The 17,140-nt window shown below is 52.9% G+C and overlaps 3 protein-coding genes across 3 annotated transcripts; 1 reads left to right on the forward strand and 2 right to left on the reverse strand.

The window, feature by feature from the left end:
* Positions 1-954: 954 nt before the first annotated feature.
* Positions 955-3,396, reverse strand: LOC135191576 (bcl-2-like protein 15). The gene is made up of 3 exons (XM_064174000.1): positions 3,288-3,396; positions 1,603-1,745; positions 955-1,290 (listed from the first exon to the last, which is right to left on the reverse strand). The coding sequence occupies exons 1-3, from the start codon at positions 3,394-3,396 to the stop codon at positions 1,063-1,065; spliced, it is 480 nt and encodes a 159-aa protein (XP_064030070.1). The 3' UTR covers positions 955-1,062.
* A 700-nt stretch (positions 3,397-4,096) lies between these two features.
* AP4B1 (adaptor related protein complex 4 subunit beta 1) lies at positions 4,097-10,989 on the reverse strand. Its single transcript, XM_064173999.1, has 10 exons — positions 10,833-10,989; positions 10,516-10,740; positions 10,293-10,423; positions 9,696-9,843; positions 8,583-9,079; positions 7,889-7,972; positions 6,985-7,088; positions 6,613-6,820; positions 6,068-6,352; positions 4,097-5,824 (listed from the first exon to the last, which is right to left on the reverse strand). The coding sequence occupies exons 1-10, from the start codon at positions 10,943-10,945 to the stop codon at positions 5,397-5,399; spliced, it is 2,223 nt and encodes a 740-aa protein (XP_064030069.1). The 5' UTR covers positions 10,946-10,989; the 3' UTR covers positions 4,097-5,396.
* A 99-nt stretch (positions 10,990-11,088) lies between these two features.
* Positions 11,089-17,097, forward strand: DCLRE1B (DNA cross-link repair 1B). The gene is made up of 5 exons (XM_064173581.1): positions 11,089-11,277; positions 11,355-11,508; positions 11,576-11,755; positions 11,859-12,549; positions 16,962-17,097. Exons 1-5 carry the CDS (start codon positions 11,089-11,091, stop codon positions 17,095-17,097), a joined length of 1,350 nt encoding a protein of 449 aa, XP_064029651.1.
* Positions 17,098-17,140: the final 43 nt, after the last annotated feature.

Consider the following 17,140-nt stretch of genomic DNA (forward strand, 5'->3'; position numbering starts at 1 on the left):
CCCAAGAGTCAAGACTGGGTCCTGTCTTGGTCAACATATTCATCAATGATCTGGAGGAAGGGACAGAGTGGACCCTCAGTCAGTTTGCTGATGGTTCCAAAGTGGGAGGAGTGGCTGACACCCCTCAGGCTGTGCTGGCATCCAGTGAGACCAGGACAGGCTGCAGAGCTAGGGAAGAGGAACCTCTTAAGGTTCAGCCAGGGTAGGTGTATGGTCCTGCACCTGGGGAGGAATAACCTCCTGCACCAGTACAGGTGAGGGGCTGAACTGCTGGAAAACAACTCTGGGAGTGCTGGTGGGCAGCAAGTAAAGAGTGAAGTCAACTTTCATGGCTAAACCAAGGAGAAACACAAGAAGGAAACAAAATTAATTAAAAAACCCATTTATTGTTTTTCTCTTGTGCTACAGAATCTCTGTTCTGTGTTGCAGCTCTGCACAGTCCTGCCTGGAGTGCTGTCTGGAAGCAGTACAGCAGCATTTCTCTCAGTGAGAGCAGCAGAAGCCCAGCCTCACCTTCTGGGGAGCAGCAGAGTCTGTTCTGTCAACTGCCCAAGTTCTCCTGAGAACAAACAGAAAAAACATCTGTGTTTTAGAGAAAGGATTCAAGGCAGGTTTAAAGGAACCAGCAGGTGGACAAGGAAGCAGGATGGAGGGACAAGCAGCACACCTCTCATGGTGACCCAGACCTGGACTGATTCCATCCCTTCCTCTGGTAAAACATCCAGGAGGGGTCTGTAAAGCTGCAGGAGCAGGATGCTGCTTTTTGTATGGCTCAGCTTTCACTATTTCAATTCTCATCTAAGGGAGCAAGCTGAGCCCAGGGGTTCTGAGACAAGAAATTAAACCCTGAGACAATGAAGTTGATGAGAAGTTTGATGTTGACTCCAGTAGAGCTTCACTGAGGTGTCTGGCAAAGTTGTGCTCCTGTGGCTGCACCAGAGCTGGCTGGGGGGGGGTCAGGCTGGGTACCAGTGATGAGCTGAGCAGGGCAGGGCAGGTAGCACAGGTGAGGGGCACAAAGGAAGAGCCATAAATGCCAGGCAGACATCATCACTGCCACCTTCACATCCTTACCCATCCACCGTGGGCCTCAATGTAGTTTCTCACTCGAGCATTTCCGTTAATCTCTCTGATGAGCAGGGTGGGGTCCAGCACCCCTGGCACCTTCTCCCCAATGAACTTCACCAGTTTCACACAAACACAGAGAAAAGCTCTCTCATAGGGCAGCTCAGGGTTCTGGTCATTCCACCTCCTGACAGCAGATTCCACAGCAGCCCCAAACTTCTCCACCTGCAAGCACGGAGAGGGCAACCTGAACTTCTGTTTAAGTGACAGCTAAAGTCTTGCTTTTACTTCTTCTCCCCATAGCCCTCTTCTTTGGGCAAGAGAAGGCGAAAAGGCAGCTCCCACAGTGCCTTTTTCAGCTGCTGTCCCGAGCCAGTGACAAAGGAATGAAGAGAAACTTTGGGGCAAGTTGTCCCTTTGCTCTCAGCTCCACCCTGGTCCCCATGGCATAAGCTGTGCTGCTCCCCAGGCTTCTCTGGTTCCTCAGCACAAGGCTGTCTGCAAATACAAAGCTGGGCAGGCCCAGAAGTGCTTTACCTTCCCCTGGAGCACTGCAGCAAGAGGCTCTGAGGAGACTCGTTCGAAGTCCAGGTTGCACTGGTCCCCCATCTGCCGCAGGTGGCTGGCAACCACCCTTGTGTCGAACGGGAGGGGGGGGTCTGCTGCACACCTTGCAGGCTCTGGAGCAGAGAGAGTTTCAGAGTCTCACAGTGACCCAAATCTGGGGAGGTTTTCAGCTTAGGAGGTGAAAAGGCTAATTCACAAACTTCAAGTGCACAAAATGATTAGCAGAGGGCTACGAGGAGGATGAGGGGACTGGAGCAATGCAGGGAGAGAGGCTGAGGGACCTGGGGCTGCTGAGTCTGGAGAAGAGAAGACTGAGAGGGGATCTAATAAATGTTTATAACTATCTGAGGACTGGGGGTCAGGAGGGGGGGGACAGGCTCTGCTCACTGTTCCCTGGGATAGGACAAGGAGCAATGGATGGAAGCTGCAGCACAGGAGGTTCAGCTCAACACAAGGGGGAACTTCTTGACTGGTAGGGTCCCAGAGCCCTGGCACAGGCTGCCCAGAGAGGTTGTGGAGTCTCCTTCTGTGGAGCCTTTCAAGGCCTGTCTGGATGTGTTCCTGTGTGATCTGAGCTAGATTGTGTAGTCCTGCTCTGGCAGGGGACTGGAATCAAAGTTCTCTTTGGGTCTCTTCCAACCCCTGACATCCTGTGAGCCTGTGACCTCTCACTGGACTTCAAGAGCAGGGAGAGCCTCATATGAAGACTTTCCCCTTTAAAGCACCCAGAGGTGCCAATCCCAACCACAAAGTACTCTTTATTTTTGCTGAATATTACCGAGACAAAGCTCAGGCAGAAGCAGCTACCCAGCACTGAAAGCTCCAGCAAAACCATTTCCACCTTTGGCAAAGCCAGAAGGAACTGAAAGCAGGATCTTTAAACACAAAACCATGGACAACTTTATCTGGAGGCATCGCTTCCTCATCCCACCTCTCCCTCACTCAGCCGCTCAGCCCAGCTCAGCTTCTCTCACTCAGGTGCCTGCATCTCCTCCTGAGCTTCTCAGTGCTCAGGACAGCAGAGGCAGAGGCACCAGCAGCTGAGGCAGGGGAGGGATGAGCCTGGGGACTTTTCCTTCAAACTAAATGACAAATTCCACAAAGCTTTTTTTTAGTGTCCCTTGGGACACTCCTGCCAGTTTGTTGCCAAGAGAGTAATGGGGAAAGCAAGGTGAATACAGAGGGAATTCTGGGCTTCTGCAGCATTGCCCAGCAAACCAGAGCAGCCCAAATGACCACACTGCACTCTACATGGGAAAACTTAGCCTGGTTTTATCTGGTAAGCAGGGTGAGCTTTCCTTCTGCTACTGCTGGCTGGGAAGTGCCCCATCGCATTGACCTGGAGTGTGCTGGAAGCTGTGGGCTTGGGCAGGGCACAGCAGCACCTTCCCTGCCAGCACTGCCCCAGGGAGAGGAACGCTGGTGGCTGTCCCTCAGCCCCAGTGCCCAACCTTGCCGAGGCAGGCAGTGGCCACAGGCAGCCTGGCACTCAGAACTGAAACCTTTTCCCTGAAGGGCAGACAGCTCAGGCACCACCACAAGCCTCCAGGGAACCTGGCAACCCTGAGCCACAGCCTCCTGTAAGTGTTGAGTCTGAAGGTTACTCTGCCATCTGCAGCAAGGGCACCATGTTCTCCTCCCAGCACAGGCCTCACCAGCCGAGTCTGTCTCAAAGCTCCGGCAGTCGACCTCCTCCTCCTCGTCGAAGAGGTCAGAGAACAAGGCCTGCACCACGCACGCCGTCTGCACCTCGAAGGTCACCATCGCAGCCTCCCACGGCCAGGACAATGCTGCAGGTCAGCCTGGCCTCCAGATTTGTGTCCCTTTTCCCCGTGTCGCACAGGTTCTTTGCTCTGGGAAGAGCATGAGCCCAGGCTCCTCCCCGGCAGGGCACTACCTGCTGGCTCTTTGCTCCCTCAGCTTCTGTAACTCAAGCCAAGGGCGCGGCTTAGTTTCAGAAGTAATTTCTGTTCAGATCAACTGGCATAAAGCTTTACAAGTTATCAGAGTGCTGACTTCCTCATTCATCAAGAGGAACCTGGATGAAAGCTTGGAAGCTCCAAGTCCCACCCCAGACAAAGACTGGACGGGGTTTGGCTAAAGCCTGCCAAGCCATCCAGTTCCTCTGACAGTCACCTGAGGTCAGTGCCCCGGGAGGCAGGGATGGGCACACAGCCCAGCACAAAGGTCCTGGGGACTGTCAGTAGGAGCCCTGCTACAGCTGAGCTCTTGCCTGGCTGTCAACTCACCTGCAGGCAGCTCACCTGTTCCAGTAACTTAGCATATGAGACTGACATTGATTGTTGCACAATTGCTCCTTAACTTCAAGGAAGTTGAGAGGGCAAATTCCCTGCCTGGCACAGGCAGGAGCAGGGCTGCTGTTCAGTCTGGAGCCATGGCAGTGATCGGATGACTCTGTCCCACAGTCTTCAGAGGTAAACAAAGAAGCACTCCAGAAAACAGCCAGGAATCAGTCATGATTTTATTAGGAAAATCAGAAATAAAATCTAAAGGCTGCTGACAGCAACAGCAGAGCTCGGACAAGGGCATGGAAGATACAATACAGCACCAAAAGAAAAGTCATGAGCAATGTTCCACAAGAGGGTTAACGAGGCCACACCTTACTGAGGACCATAAAGACTGGTCACAGTAAACTCTGTACCTGAGCTTTCTTCTGGGCTTTGCCACTGCATAAAACGAGGTTGTGACAGAGAAACCCTTCATGACACCACCTAAAGTCCAGCTCCTGATATTCAGTAGAGAGCAGACTGAGTGCTGTTGATGTGCCCTTCAAAACACAAGCCCTGAGCTGGCCAGAACACAACTTCAGAAGCTGAAACAACTCAGTCCTACAGCACTGCCCCATCTCATGCAGGGCACTGCAGAGACAGGGTGACAGCACTGGCAGATATGAGCACGGCACAGAAAACAAACCTTTAAATACCCATTCATGGTAAAAATCAGTGTTAGCAAAAATGCAATGTTCCAACCCTGCTTAAACAGCAATTCCTCCTCTACCGAGGGCAGGCAGCTCTCTGCCAGTTGCAGGCTACAAACCCCACACCAAAGCTCAGCAGACACATCACACAACCTGCCCTGGCCACAGGGAGCCGAGGAGGGAACTTCAGAGAGAGTGATTCATCATTCCAGTAACACATTTCAACTAGAAAATACATTTCTCTCTCTTGAAACTTGCCTGCTCCAGGGAGCACAGCATACCCTGCCCACACATCTCAGACACAGCAGAGCTCCCTTCACCTGAAACTGAAGCTGTCATCAGAATCCGTCACATGCAAGCTAAATGGCTTGGAAAGGGAGCCAAGAACTAAATACTTCTCTCTTCACTGCACTGTTCCTCTTAGCACGAGGTAAGCAGCAGAGCCCAGGAGTTCCTGAACTGCTTTTTGATTATCTACAACTCTCATGCAAAAAAAACTCTTGAAAACAAACCCCTGAACTCTGCTCATTTCTGGTTCTGTCACATCAGTGTCTTGTGACAGTCGTCAGAAACGCCACCAAGTGTGTGACTCAGGCAGAAGCAGCAGGCTCACCAGCACAGAGGAAAGGCAGAGCCCAGACCACTCACCCTGCTCCACTACCCAGCTGCAGCTGCCCCCACTCAGCTGGTGCTTGCCCAGCCAGGAACAGGTTGCCCACACCTGCAGCTCAGAAGTGCAAACCTAGCATCAGGTTTGGCAAATGAAGCCAGGGAAATAAACTCTTCCTGTGCCCTGAGCAAGTATCCTGCTGGGAGCAGGGACCAGTCAGGGCCCCAGGCCAACAACTGTCCCCATGACTGTCCTCAAAGTCGCCACAAAGGCCTCCAGTGCCTCTGGCTTTGCCTCACTCTGCTTCACCAACACCTGCATCTCCGAGCTTGCTCCCTCCAGCAGCAGCTCCGTGAGGAAGAGGCAGCCTGCCTCGTCCTGAGCACTGAGATAAGCCTTCCAGGGCTGCACACCAGCTCTGCTCATAGCAATGGTCTGGATGTGCACAACATGCAGAGCTGTCTGTATGGTGTCTGGATGCACAGTCCCGCTCCAGGGCAGAGAGAGGTGGCAGCTCACATCCAGGCTCAGCCAGGTCTTCTCAAACTGCTCTGCAGTCAGGTAAACATCAGGAGTTAAGGTCAGGCTGCCTGTATCAGGATGAACCTTGAGGACTTCTTTATTCCCATCAGAAACCAGCAACTCTGAAACGAAACCACAGACATGTGAGGCACTGCACACAAGGGGCAGCTCCCCACTTCACAGAGGTCTTATGGGGCCATCAGATGAAGGCTGGAACCAGAGCACATTCAGCAGTGCTCCCTGTGATCAGCCATGCACTGCACAAGACAGAACAGCAGATAAGCATTCTCATAGCACTGTCACCTTCCAAAGAAAGCCACACCTCTACTGAGAAGGGGAACACAGAAGAAGGTGAGGCAGCTTACCTGTGTCTCTGCTCCTGGAATCAGTGGAAGGAGAACAAGTGTAGGAAGGCTCTGCTGGCTGCTGAGCAGTGACAAGTGCCCAGCGCTCTCTGCCATAAACTGGTGCAAGGGTATTGAACTCTGAAGCCCATGCATTCACGGGCTGCTTGCTTTGGTCTTCCAGGAGCCCCAGAGAGGGGTCAGACTTGGGGCTACACAGGACTCGTTTCACTTCTTCCACACCAGACTGCAAGAGGCGATAGTAGAACAATCCACGGTCTCGTACTGCCATATCCATTTCCTCCTCTGGGAATCAGAGACATCATTTGTGGAGAATTCTATTATCCAGACTTCCCTGAAGCACTAACCCTTAATCAGGAAAAACAGATTCCCAGGGATACAGTGGAAGTCACTCACACCAACCAGGCAGCTCAGAAACCACTCAGCAGTCTAAGGCATAAGTAACTCTCAGCCAGGATGCTGACACACCACACCCACACACTGGGGACACAGCATCACCAGGTCCCAAAAAGCCTGTGCCACAGTGGCAGTGGCAGAGAACTCACCTATGCAGTAATAGAGGAGCCTCCCCAGCATGTCCTGACACTCAGCAGGACGAGACAGGAAAAGTCGCACCAGCGCGGTCAGAAGCTCCATCTTCACTGCTGGGCACATCTCTGACTTCACATTCTCCACAAAGTCCTCTAAAACATAGGGGGCATTGGGAACTTTATCACCATGTGTGCCCAGGAGCCAGATCAGTGCTTGCTTGCCCTGAAGGAACCAAAAAGACAGAGCTGACATGAAATAAACAGGGGCAAGAGAGCACTTCTGAGCATTTCTGATCTCTGCCTGACCATTGCAAGCCAAAGGAAAGCCAAAGGATCATTGTCCACCTATCCCTGACAGTGCCAGCCCCCTGCACAAAGCCACCTTACCTCACTGTCCTGGATGACATCCTCACAGCCAGGCAGTGCCTGACAGACAGCATCTGTGCACTGGGGACACAGCCAGGCCAGGTCCCGGAACACCTGCACCACCGCTGCAAGGGAACAAAAGGCTCAGCACTCCCCAGCAGCTATCAAACCACTGGGGGGAAAAAATATAGATGTGTACATAAAAAAAATCCACTCAAGAATCTTTGCACATCTCAGTGAGGGAGGTCAGTGCCTTGCTTTGTGACTATGATTTGAGCCACTCTCCTTCCAAGCCCCATGACACTGCATTTGTCAGAGCGACACTGCGCCAAATCTACAACAAAGCACTGAAGGTTCAGATTGTTCCTCTGGCTGCTGGAAAGTTACCCTGCTCTGGACATTCCCCAGCCTTTACAAAGGCACTGACTCACCATGCTTCAGACACACAAGGTTAGAATGACAAACTAAAACTAACACCAACTCAAAATGAGTCTCATGAACTTTAGGTCAAAACTTCCAAGGCTCTGCTGCCCGCTTACAGAAACACCACCAGCTTCTGAAGCCTAATTCAACAGCTGAGTGCAAGCATTTGATCTTCAAACTTGAAAGTAAGACCAGCTAAAGGAGAGGGCAGAGGTAGCAGCAATAGGAAGTCAGATCAGAGGGCAGCAGAAGAGAAGCTTGGGTACAGCTGAATCAAATGATTTTATGAGGAACAGAAATCACAAAGATTTAGAAGGTCTCTTAATCTACACTACAGTGTCCAGTCACACTACAAACCTCCAGCTCCATCAAGAAGACTTCTACCTAAAGATGCTAATTAAATTAAAAGCCAAGTGCCTCTGAGGGCCTTGCCTTTGGGATCACAATCCCCAGCAGGGCAGTTTCTTAGAGCACAAGCCAGGCAAGCACCTCACGGAGTTACCTGATGTGATGTGCTCCTGCTGGAGGCCCAGCAGCTCACTCAGGATCCCCACACACTGCTCGGTGTATGTCCTGGCAATATTGCCTGCAGAGACACCAAACTTCTATCAGAAAGAGAGAGCAACCATGAGCCAAACTACTGATCACAAACTCACTTCCAAGAGTCTCTTTTTCTTGCAAATGTGTAATCAAATTGGGCTCATTCTCATACAAGAGCTACAGTCCTTTTTCTGAAGCCATATCTCAGAAGCCTGAACGTTTCTTAAACCTAATACCTGGGAAATGGATTTTAGCATCTCTGGATTTCTCCTTATGAGCACTTTGAAACTTGCAAAACCCAAACTAAAGTGCCCCAAATCACTTTAACCCTGCCCCCATCACAACTCAAAGAGCAAGCATAAAGGTCATTAATAAGACAAAATGACACAATTTCTTCAAAGCATCTCATCAGAGACATCTGAACGAGACTCGAGGACATTGTGTGCAACATGAGCACATGTCAGGACTTCTGAAAGAATGAGCACAAGTCCTGGGTTAGAAACACACTGACAAACCCCTCCTGGGTAGCCTGCCCTACAGAGGGCTGAACAGCACAGAGCAGCTACCTGGCATCTGCCTAAACACACTTCAGCAGAGAAGGGCCCACGCAGAGGTCTAGGGCTGCAGCTGCTCACAGGGCAGCACCCAGCTCTTACCTATGGAGAAGATGGCCACTTGGGCAAGCTCTACTGACACATCAGTGCAATAGCTCCTCAGCTCCTCCAGCACCTGCTGCACATTCTCATCATTCACCAGCTCACACAACACCTCCATTTTCTGGCATTTGATGTAGTGGGGCTCTGAATACGAGCAGAAGAACTTTTTGTAGTGGCTGCTGAAGTGACCAGGAAGGCTACCAAGGATCTGGCGGACGTGGCAGAGTGCGGTGAAGCAGAGCTCCCTGCTCTCAGAGGTGCAGGCAGAGAGCAGTGGTCCCTTCACTCTCACCAGAACATCTGCCTGCACATGTGGGTAGTCCCTGGCCAGCACTAGGAACAGCTTGGTGGCTGCCATTACAACACTGGGGCTGCTGCTTTTGAGAAAGCCATCCAGCAGATTGAGTATGTCAAAGAGCTCCTCCTCACTGCGGGGTCTGTAGCGCAGGAGGAAGGTGAGAACCTCGCTTTGCCCCCACTGGTCCAGATCAGCCATCCTGCCAAGAGAATAAAATCAGTCTGCAGGAGTCAGGAAGAGCACAAAGACCTGTGCTGTGCAGAGCAGAGGCCTTAGCTTCAAGGTTTCCCTGTTCCAACCCAAATGCTGTGCTTCAGAAGTGAATATCCCAACTCTATCCAAAGAGAATCACCCAGCTTGTGCACGCAGGCTTAACTCAGCAGCAGCAGTGTGCACTTTTGCTGGTGCCCAAGTCAGACATGCAACACTAACAGGAGTCCTGAACAGGGCAGTGCCTCTCTTTTGCCAGAGAATTGCAGAGAATTACCTGCAGAAAAGTTAACTTATTCAAGTGATGGAAAAGTTATATAGCTTCCACCAAACTGTAAGAGCCAGAGCAGAACACATCTGTCCCCAAAACCTAATCACACTAACCTACAATTCCAAAACTAACCATCGTTTGAAGCACACATTCCCTGGAAAAGCATCTCAGAGTTTTCTTAAGAGCTCAGCATAAAAATAAGTGTTTCTCTTAGGATGGGCACCTCCATCCTTGGGTGCCCAACTTTTCTCTTTGAGCTCTGCCAGAAGCTCTGCCAGAACACAATAATGAGAACAATGCTTCCAGCATGGTCTTAACACCAAAGGAAACAAACCTGTTGAGGAGATGATGGGCAATGGGTTTGTTGATGACAACTCCTCCCTCCTCCTTCAAGATCTCTTCTAAGGCCCTGAGGCAGTTCACGACTACAATAGGATCCTGGTCACGAAGCAAACTGTACAGCTCGTTCACCAATGCACCATCTGCAAAGCAGCAGAGGTCCTTCTGTCAAGTCTGCTGACACACTGCGATTTCATCATGCACAGAAGGTGCTGCTTGAAGTGGGAGAAGGAGCCAACCAAACTGCCAGCTCTACAGCAGCCCTGGCACAACCTCTCCTTGAAGGTCTGTGGATGTGAGGTGGTACTTGGCTGAGCAGAGCCCATGGAAACGGCCATGCTTTGCGAGAGGTCCTGCTCAGGCTGGCATGAGAGGCACGATCTGAGCTCGCAGCACCGGCATCTCCTTAGCAGTTCGATGCTTAGCTACTGCTGCTCTACCTCCCTGCACCTCACAGCCACCACGGCCAGCAGGCAGTGAGCCAGGAGAGGCCAGAGGCCTGCCGCATCCAGCAGCCGGGAGCCCTCGCTCTCGGCGTCACCCTCTCTCCCCCGCTGGGCCCTCCCCTGCCGAGCGCAGTCCCAGGCCTTACCCACTTCGCAGTCCCCCTGCAGCTTCACCATCTTGGCGCAGCCCAGCACGGCCGCTCTCCGCACGTAGGAGGCCTTGTCCCGCAGGCCGCTGAGCAGGGGCTGCTGCAGGTACTCCTGGATGCCGGGCATCCTGCGGGCGGGCGAGGGTCAGCGGGCTGCCGGGCCGGGCCCCGCGCACTCCCGGCGCCCCGGGCCCCCCGCTCCCGCCCCGTCCCGCCGCACCTGAGGCCGCACATGCTGCGGAGGGCGAGGCCGCGCACGGCGGGGCTGGGGTGCGCGCAGTCCTTGCGCAGGGTGTTGACAGCCAGCAGCGCCAGCTGCGGCTGCCGCGGGGCCTGCGCCCGCAGGTACAACGACACCAGCTTCTTCTGCACCACGTCCGCGGCCGCGCTCGCCTTCACCATCTCTGGGAACAGCCCCGACACGTCCGCGCCCTGGGCCATGTACCTGCAGCGGAGGCAGGGCTCAGCGCGGACCGGGCCCGACCGGGCGCCGCCACCGCTGCCGCCGCCGTTCCCCTGCCCGCCCGCCAGCCGTACCGGATGACGCGCAAGACAGCGGCGCGGTACCGCAGCCGATCCGCCTGTACGTGCGGGTTGGACAGGGCCCGGCGGAGCTCCCGCACGGCATCCTCGCCGCCCAGGTACGGCATCGCCCGGCACCGGCCTGGCTTTGCTCCGCGCCTCACCCCCGCCCCGCCCCCCCCCGCCGCCGGCTTCGCCCTGCCCCTTCCTGCGCCGACGCGGCGCCGCCCGTGAAATTCGGCGGGAAGCGGCAAGACCGCGGCCGTCCGCCATGAACGGGATGGTGATCCCCGGTACGCCCATTGCCGTGGACTTCTGGAGCCTGCGGCGGGCGAGCGGCGCTCGGCTCTTCTTCCTGTCGCACCTGCACTCGGACCACACCGTGGGGCTGTCCAGCACCTGGAGCCGCCCGCTCTACTGCTCGCCTGTCACCGCTCGCCTTCTGCATCTCCGCCTCCAGGTACGTGCGGCCCGCCTGACCCGGCCTGGCTGCCTCCGACTTGGTCCGGCCCTCACCACCCCGCTCGGCTCCCGCAGGTGCCAACGTGCTGGATCCGTCCGCTGGAGGTGGGTCAGAGCCATGTGCTGGGCGAGAACGAGAAGGTGACGGTGACGCTGCTTGACTCCAACCACTGTCCGGGCTCCGTCATGTTCCTCTTCGAGGGCACCTTTGGCACTATCCTCCACACAGGTACGAGGCGGGCCCCTGCGGGCTCCACCGCGACCCCTTCCCTGCCCTGATGGCCCTGTCCTTGCAGGGGACTTCCGCTACAGCAGGGCCATGCGGGACGAGCCGGTGCTGCGGGGCCGCCACATCGACCGCCTGTACCTGGACAACACCTACTGCCACCCGCGATGGGCACTGCCGTCACGCCAGCATGCCACACGCCAGGCCATCCACCTCATCCGCACCCACCCGCGGCACCTGGTTGTCATCGGTGAGTGCTGCCGCATGCCGCTCGTCGTGGCCTGCATTGGTGGGGCCCCTCGGCAGGGGCTCCTGCTCCATCCCTGCTCCACTGCTCACGGCTCCCCTCGCAGGTTTGTACAGCCTGGGGAAGGAGACGCTGCTGGTGGACCTGGCTTTGGAGTTCAGCACCTGGGTAGTGGTGAGCCCCTGGCGCCTGGAGCAGATGCGACTGCTGGAGCTGCCTGATGTGTTCACCACCGAGGAGGGGACTGGCCGGATCCGTGCTGTGGATGTCACCGATATCTGCCGGGATGCGCTTGTCAGATGGAACAAGCTGCAGCCTACTCTTGCCATCCTCCCCACCGGCAGGCCTGTGAAGGTCACCCACCCCAACATCCACCTCATTCCATACTCGGATCACTCATCCTTTTCAGAGCTGTGCGAGTTTGTGGAGTGGCTGAAGCCTTGCTCAGTCATTCCAATTGTGAAAGGTGACCTGTGCCAGGCTTACTTTCAGAAATACCTAAATCCTGCCCCTCAGACTCTCCCTGAGCCCAAAATCCCAAAGCTCGTGCGAGAGTCTGTGCAGCAGCAAAGCAAAAAGAAGGGGCAGGAACCCTGCCTGATGAAAAGAGCTGTCCAGTGTTCTGTGCCCCGAGGAGTGGTTTTCGAGTCTCCAGAGAAATGCACTGAAAAATCTGAAGAGCTCCTGTGTGTTCAGGTGGCTCAGCAGAACTACTGTGAGTCAGCTTGCAGCTTGAAAAAAGATGGCACTTGTCACATGGACAAGGGGAAAGGGGAGGAAGAGATGAGCGGAGAACAGTCAGGAATAGCAAGACCAGCTGCTAGCCAGGCACCTTTTCCTCAGGAGCACTTTCCAGCTGGACTTGCAGAGGGATATTTACTCACTCCCACAAGTGTCCTAAAGCAGTTTTCAGCACAGAATTTTGACAAGCTCGTAGAAGATTTCTTGAGGAGGGGAGAAATGTCCTGAGGAAGTTGTGTGACCCTCACAGTGCCAATGTAGCAGGCAGCAGTGATCCGAGAGGTTTCACTACTGCATCCTGTTCTCTATGCTTAATTTCTCCCATGAAGGAGAGGAGCTCAGCTACAGGAATTGACTTTACCTCTTATTAGAGGACAAGGAAGAGACTAAACCAAATCTGTAGGTGCTAGGGGTTTTGTTTGGTTGTTTTTTACACTTTATTTATTTTTGTATTTATGTTGACATTTGTTGAGTCTCAACACTACACTCAGGCAGTGTGGTGCCCTGCACCATGTGCCTTGTATCCACTTTTTGACTCTTGTGGCAAAAAGTACTGCCTGGTGCCTCAAACTGAGCTCCAGAGGGTGTGAGCTGCCTGCAGCTCAAGTGATTAATGAAGGTGGATGTGATGAAGGAAGCAAGAAAGGGACATCTGAGAGCCCTAAGGAGTCCTCTATGTCTGTAACGTCTCACTGATGACGAGTGGTTCATTCCAAGGTTCATTATAAGTATTATGTATTAAGGTACTTTTAACAAAGGCTACTTAAAGAAATCTAGAAAATTAGGTGTTTCTAAGTATCAATGTAAATTCTATCTATTAATTTGCCAATGCATCCAGACAACACTGCTTTTGCATCCAACAACCTGCAGCTGGTGACAGTGCACCATCTTGGGGTTCAGGGCCAATGCTTTTTCTGTTGCTGCCTGGAAAAATTAGGATTTGTCTGGGCTCTTCTGAGCTTTCCAGAGTGGGTCCCTGTATCCCCTGCAGTTTCTGCACTCAAGTCTGCACATCTGAGTTCTGCTCTACTGCAAAGTGCTGCTGGAAACCATCAGCATTCCACTAGGTCACTGCTTACTCTTGCCACACCATGGCAAGTGGGGTGAAAAGTAATTAAATATCTGCTTAGTGGTGTGCAGTGCTTGGTCTTAGCAGTATTGTCTGGAAGGAATACTGTGGCTGAGCAGCAGAGTTGGTTCTATTAGGGGTCAGATGCTTTCCTGCTACAGAGAGCCCAGCTGGGAGGTGTCAGCAGTGGGAGTAACCAGCAGGCACCTGCCGTGGAGCCTGGCAACGCTGGGGCTGTCTGTGCCAAACTGCACTAATAACATGATGAACTGGCTCCCTGTGGGGCCAGGGCAGCAACTGTAGAGTGGAAACGGTTACTAACCTTTTCCAGAGTGATAAACTAACTTGTTACTCAGCTTTGTCCTGCCTCCCTAAGACCAGTCAGCTAGAGGGACTGAATTCCCTGAAAGAAGCTGGAAAAGGAGGTGTTTGCTATTTGAGTAAATCTAGAGCTTGTGGAAAGCACAGATACATGCAGATGCAACAACCACACCTGTTAAAAACAAGCTGCCTTGCACAGCAGTAATGATGACAGCTGTGGGCATGTTTGGAAAGCTGTTTGGCAAACAGAATCCTCACTCCAGCCCTGTGCCTTTCCCAGCAGGGTTTATCAATGCAGCACCAGCAGTGCCTCTTACTGACCCTGCCGGCAGAGCCTACTGCCAGCTGCTGAGGGGGAGCCATGGAGTTCTTTGAAATGTACTGTGGAAGGAGTAGCAAGGGCAGCTCAAGCCTCTCATTGGCCTCTGTGGTCCTGTTTATTTTTTCCCTAAAGGTTATTTTCTAGCCAAAACTCAAGTGCAGAGCTCCATCAGGTCAGTGAGTGGAGACATTGGCATCTCCTCATAGAACCACAGAATGGGTTAGGTTGGAAGGGATCTTAAGATCACCTCCTCCAACCTGGGTAGGGATGCCTCTCAGCTAGGCTCAGTTGTTCAAGGCCTCATCCAACCTGCCCCTGAACACCACCAGGGAGGGAGCATCCACAGCCTGCCTGGGCAACCCATCTCAGAGTCTCACCACCCTCATACTGAAGAACTTATTCCTAAGATCCAGTTTAAACTTCCTCTCCTTCCACTTCAAACTGTTCCCCCTTGTCCTGTCTCTAGATATACTTATGAAAAGTCCCTTTCCAACCTTCCCGTATTGAAAGGCAGCTGTAAGGTCCCCCCCAGAGTCTTCTCCAGGCTGAACAACCCCAGTTTCCCTAGCCTGTCCTCATAGCAGAGGTGCTCCAGCCCTTGTATCATCTCTCTCTGTCCTTCTTATGATGACAACACCTGAAATGGATGCAGTATTTGAGGTGAGGGTCTCACAAGAGCAGAGCAAAGTCGCAGAATGCCCTCTTGCCCTGCTAGCCACACTCCTCTCGATGCATCCCAGCACATGATTTGCTTTCTGGGCTGTATGTACATGCTGCCAGCTCCTGTGAGCTCAGCAAACAATACACTCCAAGTCTCTTCAGAGGTACTCTCAACCCACTCTGTACCCAGCCTGTATTTGTGCCTTGTAACACCTGAGGCCACCAGGGGAGTAATTGTGTTCTGCTTGGAGTGTTTTGTCTGTTGCTGGCTGCCTTGGAGATGCAGGCTGTTATTTAAATAGTGTTAAATTCAAGTTACTCACTTGACAGGCAGGTGAGGCACAGCCTGAACTCCCGGATTCCAGGCCCTGCTCTCCATTGCTCAGGAGGAATGCTTCTCTTCTGAGTCACTGCTCCATTTAGGGGAGCAATTGACTTCAGAGATTGGATACATTTCAATGCATTTCACTGCTGATGTTTGGTGGCATCCAGCATTTCCTCTTTTTGCAGTTATCAACTCTTATTATTAATCATTTGTTCAAATAAATGAAGTAGAGAACTTCCTGGTGACCCTCCAGGCAAAATGGAGTTGTGAATGGTAATTCTTTACAGAGACAACTCTGATCTTAAAGTCACACACAAAGAAGTGAGAGTTGTGTAGCCTTCAGGAGGTGGACATCTGCACCTCATTTCTGAACACTTAGTTAAAACTGCAGGAGAAATGCTGAGTTCTGTTAGTACAGCTGAGAACTTAATTCCTGCCACTTCAGAAAGAAGTTTAGGTCATGTACTCCAGGGTCTGGACCTGCTGTTTCCAGCTCAGCTGCACAAGGCTCTGCCAATACTGCTGCCACAGGTGTGTTTTGCTCACAACAGTCACAGTGAGAAGCTGTAGCCAAGTATTGATTTAGGTACTTAAAAACCACGTGCTTGGAAACAGTTACGCTGGCAGGGGGAAAAAATGGTGCTCAGACCAAAGTCTCCCAAATCTATGCACAGAGAGCATGCTCGAGCTGCTTATCTCTGTTCCACAGTTGGGAACCAAGCCCCATTAGGGTGAAACAAACTTGCCCAAGGTCTTGCAGAGGAGCTCAGAACAAGCTCAGTTCCTTTTGGCAAGTTTTCAGCACTGTTTTAACAACCTCTGACCAAGTGCTGGTGTAAGGGCAGAGCAGGCTGATGGCTGCCTGCTGAACTCCCTCCCTGCAGCTGACTCTGGGAGTCCAGACGCCATGAAAACATCTCAGTCTGCTCTAGCTCCTCTAAAACAGTGTAGAAAGCCATGACAGGATACCCTGCTGATACTGTGGAGGGGAAGAAAAGTACTTTAGGCTGCTGCCAAGAGCCTTGAGAGAAAACTTGCCTCGCTCGTTGAGCTTCATGACAGACAAGGGCATGATGTCATCTGCAGGGAACACTCCTGAGTGCTCTGCTGTGAGGTTGAAGCACCTGGGACTTCTCTGATGCAGAGCCATTGTCCATTTCTGCAGCATAGGTGCTTCCTGCTGTTAACTCACTAAATAGAAACAGGAAAATCTTTTTACCAAAAAAAGCTAATTCAGTGACTTTGTATCATTTTCCATACAGGGTGTGGTAGAATTTGGCTTATTCCAAATGATCCTATCGAAAATCCTTGGCTTTGTGTTCCTCTGTCACCCTCTGAAAATGTAATAGAATGTGGAAGGAAGGCAGAGTTAAGCCTGATAACCATGCCAGGAACACCTCCGTGTGCTGCTTGCTGTCTGGTTACAAGTATGCTGCTCTATTTGTGAGTCCTGGGCACAGGCTGTGTCAGGGCTTCAGGAGGCTCTGAACCAAATGCTCACTCTTAAGCCTGAAGATCGCAAGTAATGCAGCCTCCAAGTCCTCCATGCAGTAGAGAGGGGTGAGCTACTCAGTGGGGTGTCGCTGGAGGAAGGACGTGGAAAACGTTACTTTGGCATCTCAAGCTGTAAGACTTTACACGAAGGAGCAGCACTGCCCCGGCCGCTTCACTGCTGGCAGCTTGCTGTCTCCCTGTCCAGTGCAACGCTTCGTGCTCCGAACCACGCTTGGAGTTTTTCACTGAAAAACGCTGCACTTCAATTTCCACACAGCAGGAACCTCCTTACTGCGCCCCGAGCTCCCTCTCTCCCCGGGGACCTGACGGTGGCCCTGAACACGGCCTACAAGGCCGCTTGTGTAACAGACACGGCCAAGATGGAGGCTCCGCCCGAGTGCGGCCGCCTGTGAATTCTGGCCTGGCTCGACCCTGCCCCAACCCGAAGCAGAGGGC

Source organism: Pogoniulus pusillus, chromosome 39, assembly GCF_015220805.1.
Source record: "Pogoniulus pusillus isolate bPogPus1 chromosome 39, bPogPus1.pri, whole genome shotgun sequence".
In the NCBI taxonomy this organism is placed as follows: domain Eukaryota; kingdom Metazoa; phylum Chordata; class Aves; order Piciformes; family Lybiidae; genus Pogoniulus; species Pogoniulus pusillus.

Coding starts and splice junctions, on each gene's coding strand:
- LOC135191576 (XM_064174000.1), bottom strand. CDS start 3,396: ATGGTGACCTTCGAGGTGCAGACGGCGTGCGTGGTGCAGGCCTTGTTC. Junction 1,746..3,287: donor CTTTGAGACAGACTCGGCTG/GTGAGGCCTGTG, acceptor TCTCTGCTCCAG/AGCCTGCAAGGTGTGCAGCA. Junction 1,291..1,602: donor CTGCAGTGCTCCAGGGGAAG/GTAAAGCACTTC, acceptor CCGTGCTTGCAG/GTGGAGAAGTTTGGGGCTGC.
- AP4B1 (XM_064173999.1), bottom strand. CDS start 10,945: ATGCCGTACCTGGGCGGCGAGGATGCCGTGCGGGAGCTCCGCCGGGCC. Junction 10,741..10,832: donor GCTGTCTTGCGCGTCATCCG/GTACGGCTGGCG, acceptor CCTCCGCTGCAG/GTACATGGCCCAGGGCGCGG. Junction 7,089..7,888: donor GCAGGAGCACATCACATCAG/GTAACTCCGTGA, acceptor GTTCCCTTGCAG/CGGTGGTGCAGGTGTTCCGG.
- DCLRE1B (XM_064173581.1), top strand. CDS start 11,089: ATGAACGGGATGGTGATCCCCGGTACGCCCATTGCCGTGGACTTCTGG. Junction 11,278..11,354: donor TTCTGCATCTCCGCCTCCAG/GTACGTGCGGCC, acceptor CGGCTCCCGCAG/GTGCCAACGTGCTGGATCCG. Junction 12,550..16,961: donor GAAGAGATGAGCGGAGAACA/GTCAGGAATAGC, acceptor ATTTCCACACAG/CAGGAACCTCCTTACTGCGC.